Source organism: Nipponia nippon, unplaced genomic scaffold (genome assembly GCF_047370975.1).
Source record: "Nipponia nippon isolate SJK-2023a ecotype South Korea unplaced genomic scaffold, ASM4737097v1 scaffold_1, whole genome shotgun sequence".
NCBI lineage: Eukaryota > Metazoa > Chordata > Aves > Pelecaniformes > Threskiornithidae > Nipponia > Nipponia nippon.
The window spans coordinates 99,357,190-99,376,875 of NW_028262290.1; the positions used below are offsets into that span (position 1 = coordinate 99,357,190).

At 38.7% G+C, this 19,686-nt stretch overlaps 1 protein-coding gene across 2 annotated transcripts; it reads right to left on the reverse strand.

The window, feature by feature from the left end:
* Window position 1: 1 nt before the first annotated feature.
* On the reverse strand, window positions 2-19,431 carry DEK (DEK proto-oncogene). 2 transcript variants are annotated; one of them, XM_087764580.1, is made up of 11 exons: window positions 19,069-19,429; window positions 17,019-17,165; window positions 16,334-16,435; window positions 15,717-15,826; window positions 12,943-13,037; window positions 10,008-10,128; window positions 8,663-8,845; window positions 5,439-5,571; window positions 2,975-3,123; window positions 1,615-1,683; window positions 2-678 (listed from the first exon to the last, which is right to left on the reverse strand). In XM_087764580.1, the coding sequence occupies exons 2-11, from the start codon at window positions 17,152-17,154 to the stop codon at window positions 667-669; spliced, it is 1,110 nt and encodes a 369-aa protein (XP_087620706.1). In that variant the 5' UTR covers window positions 17,155-17,165; window positions 19,069-19,429; the 3' UTR covers window positions 2-666. The 2 variants fall into 2 exon arrangements, with proteins under 2 accessions (XP_087620706.1, XP_087620697.1); XM_087764571.1 differs by lacking the exons at window positions 2-678; window positions 1,615-1,683 and adding an exon at window positions 2,212-2,900 and having other exon boundaries at window positions 19,069-19,431.
* Between the last annotated feature and the right edge of the window lie 255 nt (window positions 19,432-19,686).

The following is a 19,686-nucleotide window of genomic DNA, read 5'->3' on the forward strand; positions in this document are numbered from 1 at the left end:
AGAAATCTGAAATAACTTTATATATACAACAGAAAGCCTTTTAAAAGTACAAAAATAACATCTATATGCCAATTAGTTACCATGCTTTGACAGTTCTCTCAGTGCCTACACATGCAAGACAGTAATCTAGATTTGGAATAATTCTGCATCTGTAGAACATACCAGAATATAAAAAGACATTAACATGTGACTAACTCTTATTATTTTCAGAATGGATATGTATTCAAAATATCTTTATAACCAATACCGCAATATTCCAGTCTCTGCATGTATATGTGCAGATAAGCAGCTTTCATCTTACTCGATTTGAAAATCTCCTGCAAGCTAGTAATCCACACTAAAAAGCTACGATGGTTCTAATGAATCTAGTTATACAAAGCAATTCAAAATGTACAAAAACTATAAAAAAGGGAACATTTTATTGCCATGCATGAAACTTAAGTATGTTCAACTAAAAACTGCATCAAATGCAGTTTTGTTTTTTTAAAAAAAAAAAAAAAGATACACAAAGCAATTTACATCAACACTCTTAACATTAGATCAGCAGAATCAGCTCTGACTAAATACCACAAGGGTAAGACACATTCCTTTTGCTGGTGCCTATCAGATCTTCAAATCCATGGGAACATAAAACCAGGAATCTTCATTTCCCACAGTCAAATCAGATCATGAAATCAACTGAAATGAGAAGTGTATTAGTTTTCTCCTTTCTCTCAATCCAATTACATACAGCCTCTCCTTTTGCATCTGACTATGAAGAAAATACACTCTAGTTTTGTTATCACAAAAAAAACGAGAACATCCCTACAGCAGACAAATTGCTCTCTTATGCCTTTGCTGACAGCGACACATGTACACACAGCACACAGACATAACTATTTCTAGATAGCCATATATCAACATCTGCAAATGAAGCCACAAGAGAAAGAAAAGTTACTTTATTAACTCCACTAAGTGAACCTCACTTCTCTAGTTCCATTTTTAGTACTGGGGCAAGTAAAAGTAAGTGAACTTGAATATTTTCTTACAAATTACCAACCACAGACTGGACAATAAACCCTTTGTCATGAGTACATTAGATCAGGCCTAATCATGAGTGCAGCAAACTCAAGGGCAACATAACCGTGCTACCGGAAGCACATACAGAGAAAAGCTATCCATCTTTATCCTCTTTTGCCTTCTCTCGTTGCCAGAGCTTGCAGGTCTGCAGAGCTTACACAGCCTCATGCATTGCTGCCTACAAATGCATGTGCTCAGTGCATGAATTATTATTAATTAGTGCACCCTGCAGCCAAGGCTGTAATTTACAGCAAATGCATAACTTTCAGAGAATAAAAGTCATCAAAAATGATGATAGCTTTCTTTAGTAAGCAGAACTAAAATTAAATTCATAAGAGTAGCAGTGGCATGCTAAGAAAATAGAGTTTGAAGCGGTTATTTTTGAAAGAGGGATACAAAAGGGAAGAAAAAAAAAATCAGAGCCAGAGTTCAGGTTTATCAGAGCACTAAACTTCCAATACTATACAGGAGGCTATTAAACCTAGTGCCACTTTCTAACAGACTGAAGAAAAAAACACCCAACCCAGAATGTTTTCTAAATGATAAAGTCTTTACCTCTTTGACTGTTTTTTTAATGAAGTCTTTCCTGTCAGATAAATCATAACTAGGATAGTTTTCATACACCTAAAAAAAAAAAAAAAAAGGTAAAAAACCCCCAAACCTCAAATTACTTTCATTCAATGTATTGTATGAATAGGAGGAGTTTAAATGAAATAAGAGCAAAAATTGGTGTGGCACTTCTAGTATTACAACCGCCAAAAGCTTATTTTCCTGTCCTTATTTTGACCACATAAATATTTAAATACATGTATTTTTTTGTGTTTGGTCACTGAGTAAGCTAGTACTATAAATTTTTCACATCAACAAGTTGGAACACCTAGCTTGCCAGGTCAGACAAGTAACAATTCTCCAGTCTTTGCCTTACATGCTTTCTAAGTAGTCAGATACCCCTGCATTAGTGTAGGAAGCTAAACAAATATCAAATCCCAAGGCTTATTTATTTTTTGGTAATAAGCAAAATTGTGATCCTATAAGTGACTAATAGAAGAGCCAACACATTTGAGTGCTAGTCTACAATTATTCTTTGGTTAACTGGGTGGGAGAGGACCGAGCAAACAAAAAACAGATGCCAACACTGACAACCAATGCAGAATATTTTATTTCAGTATACCAAATTTCAAACTTCTAGAATGACTATAAACACGACAAAAAGTACAGAATATAAACATACAGTTTTCTCATAAGAATAACTTCTGGTTTAATTTTCTCAAGACAACTTCTTGGAAGTAGGATGAAAACAAACATGTGAGTTAACTGGCTGTAGAATATGTCATGGTACAGTACTGTCGGTGTTTTGGTCACTTTTTCCCCACCTTTCCCTTTTCCGGCCACACGGTCCGTTCCTGGCACCTGTGCTGACAATTACTGGATTCCTTGCTGAAGTGATTCAACTCACTATCTCAGCTGAGAACTATCCGTTTTTTGCTGACGGATGAGAGTTGAACGGACTCATCAAGAGACCATATGAAGAATGAGAGCAAGGTGAGCAGGAGAAATGGACAGAGAGAGGGACACAGCCCTCCCATTTTGACAGTAGCAACCTGCTGCACCATTTCAATATCTCAAATATTTTCACTTTAATACATGGCAGCTGTTTTGGAGGTAATAATGCTGCTTTCCATGTAACTAATTTTTCTTCGGAGACTTCCCTTCTAATGTTGGGTATCAGTGTTGCATATCTTAAGATTAAAGCTCTCCTCCTTATAGCTGTTGGTAAGTAAATAAATCAATGCAAAACTACTTTGTTCCTGAACCACTGTGCAGAGTGCAAGCCTCCATTTCTGGAATGAGGACAAAAGTCAGTTCACAGACAACCCACTGCCTAAAAAGAGAGTGCAAAATCATATTTGCTTACCTCCTTGCAAATTTGTTTCATTGTGACCTCCTCCAAGTTTGCATTGGCCAACAAGTTCTTGACAGTTTCCTTAAGTTCTTCATCTGTGGGTGGTTTCTTCAGCTTTTTAATTAAAGGTTCATCATCTGAACTATCCTCAGACTCACTTTCTAAATATGAAGAATAATTTGAATTGTAATAAAAGATTTTCAAATTTGTCTGCTTTCTTCCTCCAAAACAGAAGCCATCAGAACTTTCCCCAAACATCTGATGCAGATGTTCTTCCTTAAAATAGACATCTTGCCAGATCATCCATTTAAAAACAAAGCTAATGCTATGCTATCAGTACTACATTTATTTATGAATCCGCATCATTGTTAATGAACTATCAGTTTGCAAATCAATGCGTACTCTAGAAAGTATGGGACAGAACAATTTAATCTATCAAACTAAAAAAAGGTTTATTGCAGCAATTCTGAATTGAGGTATTATGCCCCTAAGAAAAGTACTTCTTTCCTTTAAAAAGGAGTTTGGATTTTTTTCTCCCCAGCAGCGCTGCCGACTAGGATTTTGTAGTTTTGCAATGCTGTATTACTAAATATGCTATCAGAAACACCATGACAACAAATGAAGATAATCATAAAGGAAGTTAAGTGAAGAGGCACAAGACACTCCTACAATCTTTTCCAGCAGCAAAAAAAATTACTGAACAACTCCAACATCCACTCAGTTCCTCTACTGCCAACAAGACAAAATCCAGAGCAGATGCCAAACAATCTAGGTAGCGACTTTACAGAAAGACCTACTTAACATTTTGATTTTTGTACTGCGAAATGCAGTAGCAGTAAAGAAGAAATTATGAATATATGACATAACATATATGCAAAACACATATGTACATATATATATATATGTGACGATGACAAAATAAAAGTGTACACACACACACACACGAAGTCAGCCACATTAGTACTGCCAGCAGCCAATCTGGAAATACCCTGAGTTCAGCACAGGCCAGTTTACTCTGCTGAGAAATAGGGCTATGAAAGAAGTTTAGCATAATTCTATGCCTAAGAGTTTAACCATTGTTTTCTTAATACAGTGACAAGCATCTGAACTGATTTCTGTGCTATAGCATATATATATGCCAATGCTGGCATTAAATGAAGTATGTTTGCAGTATGGATACATGCTGCATTAGTAACAGAGACATGGCTGTTATCTCATAGAGTGCCAGAGAATTTAAGGTGGGAAAGGACCTCTGGAGATCATCTGATTTCAGCCCTTACTCAGAACAGGGCCAACACGGAGCTGGTTGCTCAGGGCCCTGCCAGGTTGAGTTCTGAACATCTCCAACAACAGAGATTCCACAACTGCTCCAGGCCCCGTTTCTCTGTGACCGCCCCCATGGGGAAGCTTTTCTTCCCCTAACATGTAATTCCAGTTTCCCTGGTGGAAGTTTGTGCCTGTTGCCTCCCATCCTCTCGCGATGCACCTCCAAGCAGAGCCTGGCCCTGCCTTCCCCATACTCTCCCATCTGGCGCCCAGGTTGCAGCCTGCAGTACAATCCCCCTTTACCCGTCCCTTCCTAAGGCTCAACAAGCCCCGCTCGCTCTGCCTCCCCTCCCCTCCTGCACCGCGTGTCCCAGCCCCCTGCCCACCCTGGTGACCCTCCACTGGACTCGCTCCAGTATGTCCGTCCCTGTCTTGCACCAGGGAGCCCAAAGCTGGACACAGCACTCCCAGGGCAGGCTCACAGGTGCTGAACGGGGGGGGGGTGGGGGTGGGGGGGTGGGGTGTAATAACCACTCCCCTCAACCTGCTGGCTACACACTTGCTGAAACAGCCCAGAGCGCTGCCCGTGTTCCTTATCACAAGGGCGCGCTGCTGACCTGCGTTCAGCTCATTGTCTGGGAGAGCCATCTGTCCCTGCCCAGGTCCTTTTCGGCAGAGCTGCTTAGAAGGAAACCACTGTCCCCACCCGCACTGCTGCAATCTTTACACAGGTATTAAGGAACTCAATGTATATATACACCTTTTATGCATATTGTCGGATATGAGAAAACCAATAGCAACAGCACATGTAGAACCCATATCTATGTTAACAAAAAAACACATCAAGCTGCTGAACAAAAAGACACACAGTGGGATATATACTACTGGATCAATTATAAGATTCATGTGAAGTCGCTATAGAAGCACCAACAGAATTTCGCTAACATTCTTCCAGCAGAAGGGAGAACTAGGCTGATGCTTTCAGTTCATGTGCAAATAAAAAGTATATAGAAGTACACAACAGAAATTACATAAAGTATACCCAAACCAGGAACTTTTTTTTTTTAATTACTGTTGCAAGGAAAGAAACATCAATTAGCAAGCCAACAATTCACCAAATTGTATTTTCTCTCACAACTAGGTGCAAAAGCTAACAAGCATCCCAGTTAAGCTACAAGACAACGTATGATGAAAGATTTAAAGCATTTACCTTTTCTAGAACTGTTCTGATTTTTTTTAGTAGTGCTGCTATCTGCCTTCTTAACGTTTGCACCCTTCACAGCTTTCTTGGTTTTGGAAGTCACCTTTTTAGATTTTTCTCTTTTAGATGCTTTTCTAGGGGGCTATAAAGAAGAAAAAGAGAAGATTAAAATGATGGTTTCTACACAAACAATTCATACCCCTTTTCCACAATGGAAATTATCCTTTCTGTCAATACAAACTAAATCAGCAAATTTAATTACTATATTTCACTAGCAATTCCTACCGCTATACCATAGGGGGAATATTCCCACAAAGAGTATTCCTACATTCTTTTAGATTTCACATTGTCCTTCTACATGGACTCTTAAGCTCAAACAGTTAGAACTTTTGGATGATACTAGCAGTTGGGTTATGCTGCAACTTTCCATTCATAATTACTTATAATTAGCTTATAAAATCACTTTTAAGATATTCTTTTAAAAAAGGACATGGTGTGTTATATTCAATTACTTCCAGATGCGATAGCTCTCTAAGACTACACAAAGCTAATTCTTTTTGCACTAGTTGAGAAGAACTACATTAGTTAATCCATAATTTGGCCAATTATTGTGACTAGTAAACCCAAAAAATTATTGCATTAAGGTAACATCAACAGAAGAAATCGGGAACATAAATACATACAGTATACACATATCAGTGCACTGTATTTTTGGCACAAATTAAACGTGTGCCTAACACACACAATCTTTAGATAGTACTTCTGACAAGGCTGAAAACTTTCCTCACAGAAACAAACATGGAACATTGACCAGGAATAAACCATACTTCAGAGAAAGAACATAATGACAAAACAAATTAACTAACAGTAGTTACTAAATCCATAATCCTAATTTATAATTAAAATGGAAGTGTAGCCAACTGAGCAAACTGTCACATCTAAACAATTGAGATTTGTTCATATAACTTTTAACTGCTTCTCCCATTGGTACCTAGTGCAACTCATGAAACTAGTATTAAATAAAGCAGATTATATTTATTTATATTGGCTTGCTCAGTTATAGCTGCAGTTGCTCTGCAGTGTTAAATGAAGGATAAAGACTTTCACTGTTGAAATTCAGAAAATACACTCAAGGATCACCCCATTTCTAAATAAACGTTTGTCTTTCCTAACTTTTCAGCTTTCGAGTTTCTGCTATAGCTCCATCACCAGCTACAAAGTCAGAAGTTAAATCCGGCATTCACACTTCATTTTTTTTATAAAATTGTGCTCCCCCAGAACACAAAAATATTTCAGGTATCTTTTGCTTCCAAGTAATGGTAAGATTTTTTGTTCGTTTTGTATTGTTTAAAGAAAGAGTTGCAATCAAGAGAGACATGCAACTCTAAGGACAATCTATTCCAACCAACCCATGCCTAATATTCCAACAGAGGTGGGGCAGCAAAGCAAATATGCTGCCTATGTCCTTCCACCTGTAGTATGTTAAAGGGTGTCATAAACCTAACTTTTTTTTTTAAAATGCTGCAATTTTAAACCTGTACAAACACAAACATTTTCCATTTCACCATTTCCTATACTCAAATTTGACATACTAGTGTTTTTGTAATAATTAAGCTTTTACTCCATGCAAGCCAACTTCAATTTCCAAAGACTTCAGCCTACTCAGCTATTGCCTGGCAGACATATCTAACTCCTACCTTCTGAAAGAAGACAAAGATGACCCAGTTAGATCAATGGGGTTTACTGTGAGATTTTCATTGGTTGGTTGGGGTTTTTTTTGTTTGTTTCTTTGGTTTTGTTTTTTTTGTTTTTTTTTTTTTTTTTAAATAACTGAGTTCTTGAAAAATTTTCGACAACACAACTGCTGCCTCTGAAAGCAATATTCCTCTCCTTGCAGTAAGAAGACTGTATTGCTGAAGAGATGAACAAATATAAAATTAACTTTTAGTATTTCAGCCCTCTTTCAATTTGCCATTTGTGGAGAAAGAAAAAGGCAAACTAAGAATTAAGTTTGTTTCCTAGAGGCATGGGAAATTGCCTTGAACCATCTTTTTAAATGAAAACTAACACCTATCAAAATGACAGTTACAAAATAAACTGTTAAAGTTACATAAATTGGCCTTTCAATGAAAGATTTTTGTTACTATTTTCTATAGCTGAGACTATTTAGTTAACAGCCTGTTACACTTCCACTGCAATAGACAGAATGTAACCCAAGTAAATAATGGTCTTACATTACTGTCAAAGGTTCCATAGCTTACATAAAGAATTTCCTTGGGCACCAACAGTTGACTAATTGCTGTTTGTTGCAAGGCTCTGATTAAGGCTAAAAAGGCAGTCCCATCTAAATCAAAATATAGGATAAGATGGAGCTTGTAGCACCTTTTCGTTTCTTTTTTTCAAGCTTCAGGCATACAGACAAATCAGTGTACACTTTGTACACATCAGCTGTACACTTATACTGGCCCTTCATGTTTTGTGTCTATTCTGTGAATAAGTACAGGACTGAAAGGGAATGCACAGGGAAAGGTATTTTGCATTTAAATACAAAGTTCATCTCAGTTCTCTCTTACTGTGCAAGGCTAAAAGAAGTTTCAAAGAAAACAGAAGAAGAGAAAATACAGTGAGATGAGAACACTTTGGAGATTGCAGGGATCTTTGTAAGGCTGCTTACTATGTTGTTCGCTTTATCTTTGCGATCCAAGACACAGAACCCTAAAAAAGAGATTAGGACATAAAATCCAGGAGAAATACGGAACCAAGATCCAAAAACAATGCAGCCAGGTAGGTCAGGGACCTCTACTGAATTCAAAGTTGTGTCCTATGTATCCAATCAAACCCTACACAGAAAAAAGATAGATAGATATCGGGAATTTTTATGAAATTACATTAATAAAGTCATCACAAGATGATACAAGAAATGCAATCAATTATGTCTGAAATCCTGGATGCCCCAAAATGACATTTAACAAATGGTTTTATAAGGTGCATATATACATCCAAGAATCAGAAGCTTCATCTCTTACCTTATTTATTCTTTAACTTTAACGCACTAAGAAATTATGCAAATCTCTCTTAAATTGCAGATGTGCTCCCTTTTCTTTCAGACCATTCATTCAGTTAAACATCACTTACCCCCCAGCTCTGCGCGTTCCAAGAATTACCAATCAATAACCACATAATGACAAATGTTTTTAGCCCTATGTTGAAAAACAAACAAAAAACCTCATTACCTCATCTTCACTTTCCTTTTCTTCTGAAGAGTCATCCTTTTCCTTCTTTTCATCTTCTTCACTACTGGATTCATCTGACAAGATCTCTGGGCACTTGGTGCGTTTCGCTTTTCTTGTTGTTCCAGTGCTACTGCGTTCTTTTTTGCCACCTTTGCTTGGTGTTTTTTTGGACTTTGGCAACGGCTGAGAGACAGGGATGTGTGTTATCCAAGTAGGAATACAAAGGGGAATTTTAAAAAATATAAACTCCTTCAAATCACATGAAAGAACAGTAAACAAATATAGAGGTCTCTAAGTCTTGATAACAAAACTCAGGACTATTTTATGTACTACACTTAAGCCACAACATTTTACAGTAATCAGAAATTCATTAGAGAGATGGAGTTGAGTAAAATGAAGTTTCAGTTCTAAGCCAAGCACCCCTTCCACTCCCCTAACCAAATAAACCTTTAAAGGCTGAGGGTTAGGGAAGGGAAGCAAGGAAGAACCTTTTACGTACCTATGCCCTCCCAACCCATAAAAGCAAGCTTTTTCTTCTGGTAACAAATTAGCTGACAACTCTTCAGAAGACTTAAAGGCAGAAATTCTGCCATGTCTTATGCAAAACTGCATTTTGTTGTCACTCAGTACCAGTGTCCCTAAGGCAGCATGCAGACTCCGTGTTCACATTACTTACCAGTGTTTGCTGGGAATAATTTCCTCAGCAACAGTCTAACTATTTAAGTATTGCTTTTAGATTAAAAACTGAAAGTCCAAGAAGATTAATAATAGAGTCTGGTAGTCTTGGCAGCTGAATCTAGTACACTAGCATATACTAGTTAAAGCAAGTTTTCCTAGCCTTGCAACAAATTCCATTTTGTGATGACCAAATGTGATCACATCCACTTGCCAACTTGTAGCATACCCAGGTAACGTCTGACAGCTTGTTTTCCTGTCCTTTCATGTTTTATTTCCTTGCTCTGACACCTTTTTTTTTTTTCTTTTTCTTTCCTGCTTACATATTATGTCTATTCCCCTCCATCCACCCACAAAGCAGAAGCTATTTATGGTATTTGGGTATTGATATCTCTGGCTTAATGTGTTGACAACATACACACTGTTAGTGCACTAACAGTGTGTAACGGGTGCACTTACATGTAAGCACCTGGTTTCTATTTAAGTCCTCACCGCATTACGGATGCCTGCAGGAGAAGAGCTACTCTCTTTCAAGAAGCTATCGCTACTTCAGGAAGTTAGAACAGTAACTGTATTATGACTGGTAACAAGCAAATAATAAGGAATAGAGACAGCTGCATTTTTCATCAGAACAGAGCTATAAAAGCAAGAATAACAACCTGCATCTCACCTTGCCTGAAGATTTTGGGTGCATTAAGAAGTTTAAGATTCTGGTTACCAGCTCACTATTAACTCCTGACCTTTCCAAGTCAAGAACTTCACAGATACTTTTCAACATTGCATTTCTAAACCTGGAGAGAGAGAGGGGGAAAAAAAAAAAAAAAAAGATTCAGTATCACATCCTAAACAATTGGTCGACATTTGATTGCTAGAAGCTGCTATCTGGTTTGTGTCTGCAGCCTGACAATAGACATGAATATATACACTTGAATACATTTCCAGTCTTATCTATAGTTAAGCAAAGAACCACAAACATATTACATAAAGCAAAATAAAACAAAACTCCCAAATCCATGTGTGTAAAGTCGGATATATTAAAAACATTATAAAAATCTTAGTAAAAGAAAAAAAATCTTCCCCAGAATCTCTCCTAATCTACCACATTGGAAAGAATCAATCTTGGAAAATAAATCCAGTGGGAACAAGACTTGAACTCTAAGGGGGCAGTGGGTCTCTATTTTCTCTGACTCCTTACCCCTATGCAGAAGTACCTCTGATGAAGATAGAAGGTTAAGAGAAACTCTGACATCCACTCCGTTTACCCAACAGGATCTTGAACCCATTGTCCCACCTTATCATTTGTTCCCCCAGTATTGAAAAAAGTGAAAAGAGTGAGTCAAATCCTGCGAGTGTTTAACATCAGAATGCAAGCTTAGCAAGATTAAAAAGAAAAACAAGCAAACAAAAAAAAAACCCCAAAACCCATCAAAAAAAGCCCCTACTTATTCTACTTGTTACCTTCCTTCAAATGCTCATGCTTTCCTCTTCCCTCATTTTGTATAACGCTGCCTGAAAAGTGGATTTCATTGTCTGACCATTTTTCACAAGTTTAATAGCTATTTCTGATAATCAAAGTCAAATAAACAATGAAAAATAAGTTTCCTTTAAAAAGTCAGTGCAACTATTTCATGGTGGCCTGCAACTTCTCTAAAGTAGCATTTAATTTCAGACTGTCCCTTTAAACTCACAGACTTTTAAGGGGGGAGAACAACTTCCCATGTTTTAGGGCATGGGAACAGGAAATCTTAACTGGTTTGGTGCACCTCCCTGCCTCAAAGTATAGTTCATCCATCATCCTTCCAACAATGAAGTCAAATCTTTCAAATCATTTTTCTAGACAAGATTATAAAAAAATTTGTGCAATCTTAACATGCAGAGAGCCTTCCTGTTTAGCTTTTGGGAATACACTGAATGCTTGTAAGGTATTCCTGCAGAATCAAAAGTCAGTCTCTTACATTTGAAAAAACAATAATACTATAGAGTTAGTATCACTTAACTTGTTAACAGATTTTAAAACTGCATAGCATCAAAGTTTCTGTTTCAAACTTTCATAGACCTTGTACACTGAATTTAGGATTTTATGGTTCTATTGCTGCTTCAACGAAAATTCCTTATGACTCGTGTTACACATGGCACTTATCCTTGTACTTTAACTCAGGTTAGAAATAATATATACAAAGAATAACTATACCCTCCCAAATCCTTTCATATTTTTAATGGTTTGAAGGTACATCTGCAGGTAACAGCAAACATAATGTACTAAGTATTAAAATGCAGTTCAAGTGTGGAATAAACAAGCACATACAAGTTTTGAGTGAGTAACTTCTATAGCAAGTAGTTTTGACTTACAAAATCCAAGAACTCCAATCCACACAGCAACCTCAACCCTCATGCTTTTTAGTTTATAACCTGAACAGTAAGATTCTGCAAAATAAATTTTGTCCTTTGTTCATCGTGTTCAATGCTGTTAAAGCATGATGACATGCAAGTGTACCATGTGGGCAGAAATCAACCACGTAGTCAGAATAAATTAATAATCTAATCAGCAGCGTTTCATACATAGCTATGAAGAGCAGCAGAACTTACGACAGTAACACAAGCACACAGGGCTCACTACTTTGATGTAAGACTGACAATGCAACCAGTTTTCAGAAAATTTGCTGAAGGGTAACAAAACTTAACTAGCAGTTCTTTCATATGGAAAATATGAAAAAAAATTGTGCAAAAATACTTTATTTTGTGACCTTTTGCAGATAAGGGGAAACATTATCCAATTAAACCCATGGGAAACAGTCAAAACTCCCATCCTGAGACAGAGTTCATCTTGTAGATTCACATGTATTTGACAAACCCTATTCCTAGAAAACTGCATATCTGAGGAAGGAAGATTTGCAAATTCCAAATTCTGGAAGCCTTCCCACTATCAGCAAACTGACACTAAAAAAAAAAAAATTAGAATCAATTGTGTAGAAGTTATTAGTTCTTTCATTTGTTACAACTAGCTGAACAAATATGCAAGGGCATCTTTAAACCCTTTCAGTCCAGTCAAAACCAAGCTGCAGCAGCTTTTCCTGTTAATAGGGAAGCAGTTTATGTGGGGAGATAGTAATAAAGAAAAAAAAAAAAGACAGAAAGAAAAAAAGATTTGTTAGACTAGTTGCTAAAACAATGCTAGGAATAAGACTGTACGTTTAATATAAAATAAGCAGAAATGGCTTTGATTCTGAAGGATGAAGGTTTTGAGGCACAGAAGGATGCAAGTTTGCACTGTGAATAGAGCACAATGTATTCACAATACTATGCTTGCCCTGGGGAAATAAAGTTTTCCTCTCACTTGGCAGAAGAATCTGCTAGTTAGCCTGCAAGAGTTAAAGCCAGGACTATAGGACTTGTGAATACAATGTTCACAATTTAACTCTTTTTAATAGATTTCAAGTTGTCTTAGGAGATCAGTCTGTGTGATCAAAATGAGCTCAGAAACAGATCATAGAGCTCTAAGAGCCACTCAGTTTAAAGTTTAAATTTAATCTGAAGTAAAATTTTGAAAATAAAAAGGAGTGCATAGCATGAGTCAAGCTATGTTAAGTAGCAATAGAGATCGTTACTTTTTTAACATTTCTTCCTTCTTTTTGTATTGGTCACTTCCTTTTTCAAATGGGAACCCGCTGAACTGACCCACATTCTTCTTTAGGGAAGCAACCTAGAACAGAACGCACAGGTTACTCTCCATTGCAAGTAGTTTAAAAGATTTCATCCAATTATATTTGTTAACTTTTCATACAAGAAAAATCTATTCTAGCAGTTAGCCTTCTGGTGACAAAAAGTTATACCCTTTAAGTTATAACCTACATGGATCATGCCTTTATTTATCTCGTGACAGGCAAACTACAACAATTAAGTTCTTGTGATCTTGGTACTTTTAATTCTTTTTAATAACTTACCAGGTAAATTCACCTGCCTTTTCAAGCTTGTTTAGAACGTACTGCATGGTTATTTATAGGTTTGCACAACTATGATCATATGAAGCCTGTTGCATGCTTTGTACCATGTGACTTGTTGCAGAATGGTGCATTTTATTTTTACTATATAATCTGCTAAAGCAGATTTGCTTTATTTGCTTTTCTAAAGTCTTACATAGGACCATGATTATACTTTTGACATAGGACCATGATTATACTTTTGAACCTCTTCTTTAGCAAGACCGATTTTTGCATTTACATGCCACACAATTTACAACTTCTACCATTACACCTGCAGTCTGAACAGGGTTGAACTTTTATTGCAACAGCCCTTAAAATGAGAAAATTGCTCCCATCAAGATCCCAAATATATTAAGTTCTTTGTTTTCACTCCATCTCCTTTTATAAAAATATAAGTTAAAAAAATATCCCCAAATCTTTTATTCTTCTGAGATCTTTGTAACACTATCAAGAATAATTTGAACTCACTTTCAATAGTTCTACAAATTTTGTTCCTGGTGTTTCTCCATTAGTTTATAATTTTACCAAAACTAAGCTCCTTTTCCAAAGGTAATTATCTTTGTCCAGCACCTAAAGAAAATTTGCAGATGGTATTGGTATGTTTTATTAAAAATGTAATTATGATCCAAAGCATATACAGAATGTGCATACAAGACAACATCTGATCTTCACTACATTGAACAGCTCTGAGCTCCCAACAATTATGATTAAATATAGTTTTGGATGAAACTATACTGATATATTTCCAAACTGAATGTATTTTGAAGGAAATAAATATATTCTCCTATCTTTGGACTCAAACCACTGGAACGCTGCAACAGTGGACTCTCCAACAAGTCTACATCCAAAAGACTAAATGTTGTAGTGTAGAGCAAAGGGGGGTGGAATTGCAGCCAAGTAAGCGGTGTGGGAGGGAAGGGCGAGAGCTGTATTTCAATGGCAGTTGTGCCTCATTAGTAGGACTTAGGAGTGTCAAATATCAATTTACAGTTATATCATTTGCACATAATTATGAAACGGTGAATAGCCATGTGTCTATTAGTTGATTAGATTATTTATTAATAATTCATTTAATAATCAATAATAACAGTATCATTCAGTTGTTAGTGTCTTAGTAGTGTGTTGCATAATCAATAAATAATACAGTCCCTTAAATCAGTTATGTTTCAGATCTGCAATCTAAAGTGGGAAAGATAGACTCTGAGGTAATGGCATCCCAGTACCTTCACCCAAAGACAGCAGAAAAGTGTTACGGGTTTCATGAAGGGTACATGGATGCAGTTTGACAACTGCCACAGTAAAGCTAGTTAAATCAGAAAGTTACATGGTTCTGTCATTGTACCTTTCCTAGCAAACAATTAAATTCTATTGCAGGACAATCCAAAAGTTTGCAAAACTCTGTACACACTGAGTCAGAAATTCTCTAGCCTGGTGTATTGCCACACTGAATAAATAGCATAATTCACAGAAGTAGGTTTTAATTAATATATACTGTTCTTTTTCTGAGTCAACAGATCTTTCTTTGCCATTTAAAAAGCACTGCACTTGCAGCAGTAGTCTGAGATATTACAGCTAGCATGTATCTGCACTAGTACTATTCAGTTCCTGGTTTCTGTGCTAGCTGTTCAAGTTTCCAAAATACAAAGAGATTAAAAACAAATTCCTACAAATATTTTAAGTGCATTGAAATAGTAAAATTTAATGTGCCTGAATTTCCCTACATCTATTTTATCCCTATTAGCAAGGAGAATGGGTCATATTTACTCTGAAATTTAAGGCATGATCGCTGATACATGAAGGGCTCCAAGAAAGAATTGCTATTATATTTTCTTTAAGTTTCATCCTTAAATACAAAAGCGAGCAGATCAGTTTTTAAGCAATATTTTAATTGTCTTAGATAAATGTGACAAAACCCACTACTAAGATTTTATATATAATGTAGTTTTACTTTCTGCTGCTTTGCACAAACTAAAGGAGAAAATGACTAGGTAAGTAGCAACGTATTAAAACCCACTAACAGGTTTCAAACATAAAAGAAATAGAAGTACTAAGACAAAGCTATGTTGAACAAAATAACTACATGGAGTATTTCGACTGTAATCCACACATCAGCAGCTTTTAGTATGTGAACCATAAATTATTTCCAACTCATCCTCATAAGGTAAACCACTGCTCCCCCCACACCTTTCCATAGGATTTTTATAGGGAGAGTAGTTTACAGGAGTTAGAAAAATTATGGGCTTGCTCAGGTGGTCCTGCAATATTAATTTTCTAAGTAGTTTGTAATAAATGACACTTAAGAAGTAGATCCATACATGCAAATGTAAAAAACTGTACTACAAACATTTTCACTATGCATGAGAACTAACAGATATACAAGATTGATTTTAAGATCTTACAGTGCCTGGCCTGTTGTAGAGGAGTTTGTGCAGGTTCCTAAGTTCATCTGTCTTCTTTTTACTCAGAAAGAATTGTATCCTTTCAATTTCACAGAGTTTTTGTCCTTTTCCTGAAACAGTTAAAATCAATTATGCAATTCATCACATTCATGCTTACCTATGTGTTTAAAACTTCAAATATCTACTGTTTTTTAAAAAAGCAAAGAAGTTATTTCAGAATAGCATCAGACATTATAATAGGTCAAACATTAAGCAGGCCTTTTCCTATCAATTAGGCCTCCTGATAGTCTCTTTATCTTCCTTACTCGATACTACCTATAGACCAGGGTAGAAGGACATGGCATTTCTTTTTATTCTAGCTGCTTCTGCCGTTGTTAATAGTGGCTAGGTACTGAAGATCCTATTCCAGTTTAAACATTATGTAACTTTTATGGCTTAAACTGATGCTACAGAATAAAACAGAGTTTTCATATAATTACAATAGCCTTATACTATTTTAAAATGGACCACAACTCTTGAGTTTGGTCTCACCTACAACAAATTAATAATCTCATCTTTTAGGAGGTTTCATTATCACTCCCAACACTGACAATTCTTATGTGAGAGGACAAGCTTACCTGGTGTAATTGTAAAAGGTTCCTTTTGCAACGAGGACACTTGCATGGTCAGTCGGTCTACCTTTTTTTTCTCCCTTTTTCCTTCAACAATGAGACTCTTTTCTGCAAAAGACAGCTTCCTTAAACACAGTATTTTTCATTACATGAGCAGATTTGACTGTAGTGGCAGGCAATACAACACTGAATCTTTGAAATTGCAAACCAAAAATGGATAATGATATAACCAGGTACTAAGACACTTTCAAAGCTCTGACTAATAGGTCAATGGGATCCTATGGAGCTGTATATTGGTGTCTCTAGTTCTTAACCACAATCCTGCAACCAACCTAACCTTGAACACAAAACTGAGCATATTTTTTGGATATGCATTTTTACACAAATAATTTGATAAATTACGCTACCTCTTACAATCACCTAGTAGTTTATAGAACAACAGCAACAACAAAACCTGGTGTAGGAATCCAGGATGCTAGCAATTCCTTCAGTCTTTCCTGAGGAACATCAATATCATTGTTTCTCGTGTTGCCTATTATAGTCTGCTGGGAAGCGATTTATGACCCATGAGATAGATGTACCATGGAATCTCCTAAACTATAATTGTACAATTAGCAGAGATCACAGGAAACTGCATTCAGTAAGCTTGGCATTTTTTAAAGGACAACTTATTCAGTGGAAAAACACGTACCCTTTTCTTCCTCCTCCTCTTCTTCCTCTTCTTCCTCTTCATCACTTTCCTCAGCTTTGTTTTCAGTTTCAGGTTGTTTCTGATCTGCTTTTTCAGATGACATTGTATCTTCTTTTGATGAAGCAACAGAAGACATGGTGTATGGTTCTGTAAAAAGCAGTCAGGAAAACCATCACGGATATAGCATTACACATGAAAAATACAGGAATCTTGCCTTTAAAAAAAAATCTTCTTGTACAGTACAAGTAATATCATAGTGCTCGTATTGTGATTGTTCACATTCTTTAAGACGCTAAAGTATTCTGCATACACAGAATACATAAAATTTTTCAGGAGTTGCCATCCATTCTGCAACTAGCCTGTTTAAGAATGGTTTAAAAGGTTATCAATTCTTTCCACACACAAGTCTTCAAGCTTGCTTTGTGAAGCATTTGGAAACACCCACTCAAAGCAGCTGATGCTGTTATCTATTAAGAACTGTAATGTTTTAAGATATCACAATTTTAGTGCACCATATTATAAACACAATAGTTATTTCTAATCATGGTTAACTATGCATACAAGTTTCCTAATAAGTTAAACAAGCTACATATTTAGATGGGAAATGGGACCAGAAAAATAAAAGTTGTGAGCAACTCGGAAAACATTAACACTGCTTTCAGAATTCAAATAGCTGTGACATCTTAGGGCTTGAAAATGCTTTTTGTTTTTAATCTGGCAGATCTACAACAAAAAAGAATAAATGCTTCTCATTTAGCATATTTAAGAGGAAACTTTTCTTAGCATTTGAAGTGGCTTAAACATTAACTTTAAAATGTCTCACTTTGGCCAGTACCATTTCCCTACTGACAGAGAACGTCTATCTAACAAAGAAAGATAATAGTATCTGTTCATTTTAGAAAAATTCTAGCTTTCAAAATCTTTCACTGTTTACAGATCTGGAACAAAATCCAGCACCAGTTGTATAAGCCCTTGTGGAAAAAATATCACATGATTAACCGTTTTCTTTTTCCAATATTAAAGCCAATATTATCTGCAAGAGGTCAGACTCAATAAACAACAACGAAATTAACTGCTTATATGCAATATTAGCAGGTGCCAGAGAACAGCAGCACTCCAAATGACAGAAAATGCAAGTTATATTATCAATAGTCAGGGGAAAAAGAAAGTTTACTACTCTTTGCTAAATCACTGAGAAAAAAAATGAAAATCTCTTTCAGGCTGCTACTGCCAGTACTTCATTGGACACGGAAAAGTAACTTTTTCACGATATTACTCTCTGAATTTTACTTCTCCACACACGGGAAAAAACAAGCGAAGTACTACATGTTGTCTTTCCTTCCCCTTTCAATGGGAGCAGAAGGGGAATAGGAAAGTACTAGACTTATTAGGTTTTCAGCAACCAGGTCCGCGAGGACGACTTGCTTAGGGAAAAAGGGCACTGGGATCCACCTTTAGGAAGGCTTAAGTCGGGGGGATTTTCGGCCGGGAGATGGTACCTCGCAAGCCGCCCCGAGACGGATACTCTTGCACGACAGCACTTTCCACCACAGTCCGGGACTTTTCAGACAGGGGCTCGCCCCCTGTCCCCTTCCCGACTTGCGACCCGGAGGCCGGGGAAAGCGACCGGAGGAGCCGGCGGCCAAGGAGAATGGCGGCGGGGCAGCGGCCAGCGCCATCCCCCTCCCCGAACCAGCGGGCAGCGACACCGTTCCGCCCCCCTCCCGCCGCCGGGCCGTAGGGCGGGACGAGAGCGCCCAAGAAAACACCTCAGGCGGAAAACACAGCCCGCCACCCCGCCGAGGCCTGAGAGGGAGCCGGCCCCCGCGACGCCGGTGGGTCGGTGACAGGCACCCGCCGCACACGGCGTGCCCCGCGGCGGGACAGGAGCCCGACGGCGCAGCGGCCCCGTTTCACTTCCCCTCCTCACCCCTCTCCCCGCCTCACTGGGCCGGCCCGGCCCAACCCGGCCCGGCCGCGGGCGAGGTGGGAGGAGGAGAGGCGGGAGCGCGCTCTCGGGCGCCGTGATGGCCATGGCGGCAGGACCCACCTCAGCTCCAACCCCGGCTTCTGGCTCCTTCCTCGGGCGCGGCTGCGGCAGCAACGGCAGCTGGAGGCGACAGTTCCCGGAGGAGGGCGAGGGGGCGGGGCTGGGCGCCCCGGCGCACAGCGACACACAACCCCCCGAGGCGGGCGCTCGGCGTCCCGCGGCCGGTCGCGGTCACTCTCCCTCTCCCTCTCTCTCCCGGAATCAACAAGGTTTTCAAAATGGCGGGTTCTCGGACGGGGAGAAGGAAGCGGGAAGGCGGCGGCCAATCAGCGCCCGCAGCCCGGCCCGGCGCGGGGAGGCGGTGGCAGGGGAAGGGAGGGTGCGCGCGCAGGGAGGGCCGTTGCGGTGGGGTGCCTGGATGTGCGTGACGTGCGCCCGCCCGCCGGTGCCGCCTGCGGTGACGTCAGGCCGCTGAGGAGGGGCGGGGCGCGGGGTGTGTGAGGGGCCGGCCCGCCCGCCGCCCCGCCGCCGTTCCACCCGCCACCGGCGCCTTGCCGGCTGGTGGCTCGCCGCGGGTACCGGTTCCAAGCCCCCTTTCCCTCCCGTGCGCCCTTGCGGTCCTGCCGCTCCCGTGCGGGCGGGAAGGGCTCGGCTGTCCCGCTTTATCCTAACGGCCGC

Coding starts and splice junctions, on each gene's coding strand:
- DEK (XM_087764571.1), bottom strand. CDS start 17,154: ATGTCTTCTGTTGCTTCATCAAAAGAAGATACAATGTCATCTGAAAAA. Junction 8,846..10,007: donor ACCCAAAATCTTCAGGCAAG/GTGAGATGCAGG, acceptor CCTGTCTCTCAG/CCGTTGCCAAAGTCCAAAAA. Junction 3,124..5,438: donor TCAGAACAGTTCTAGAAAAG/GTAAATGCTTTA, acceptor CTTCATATTTAG/AAAGTGAGTCTGAGGATAGT.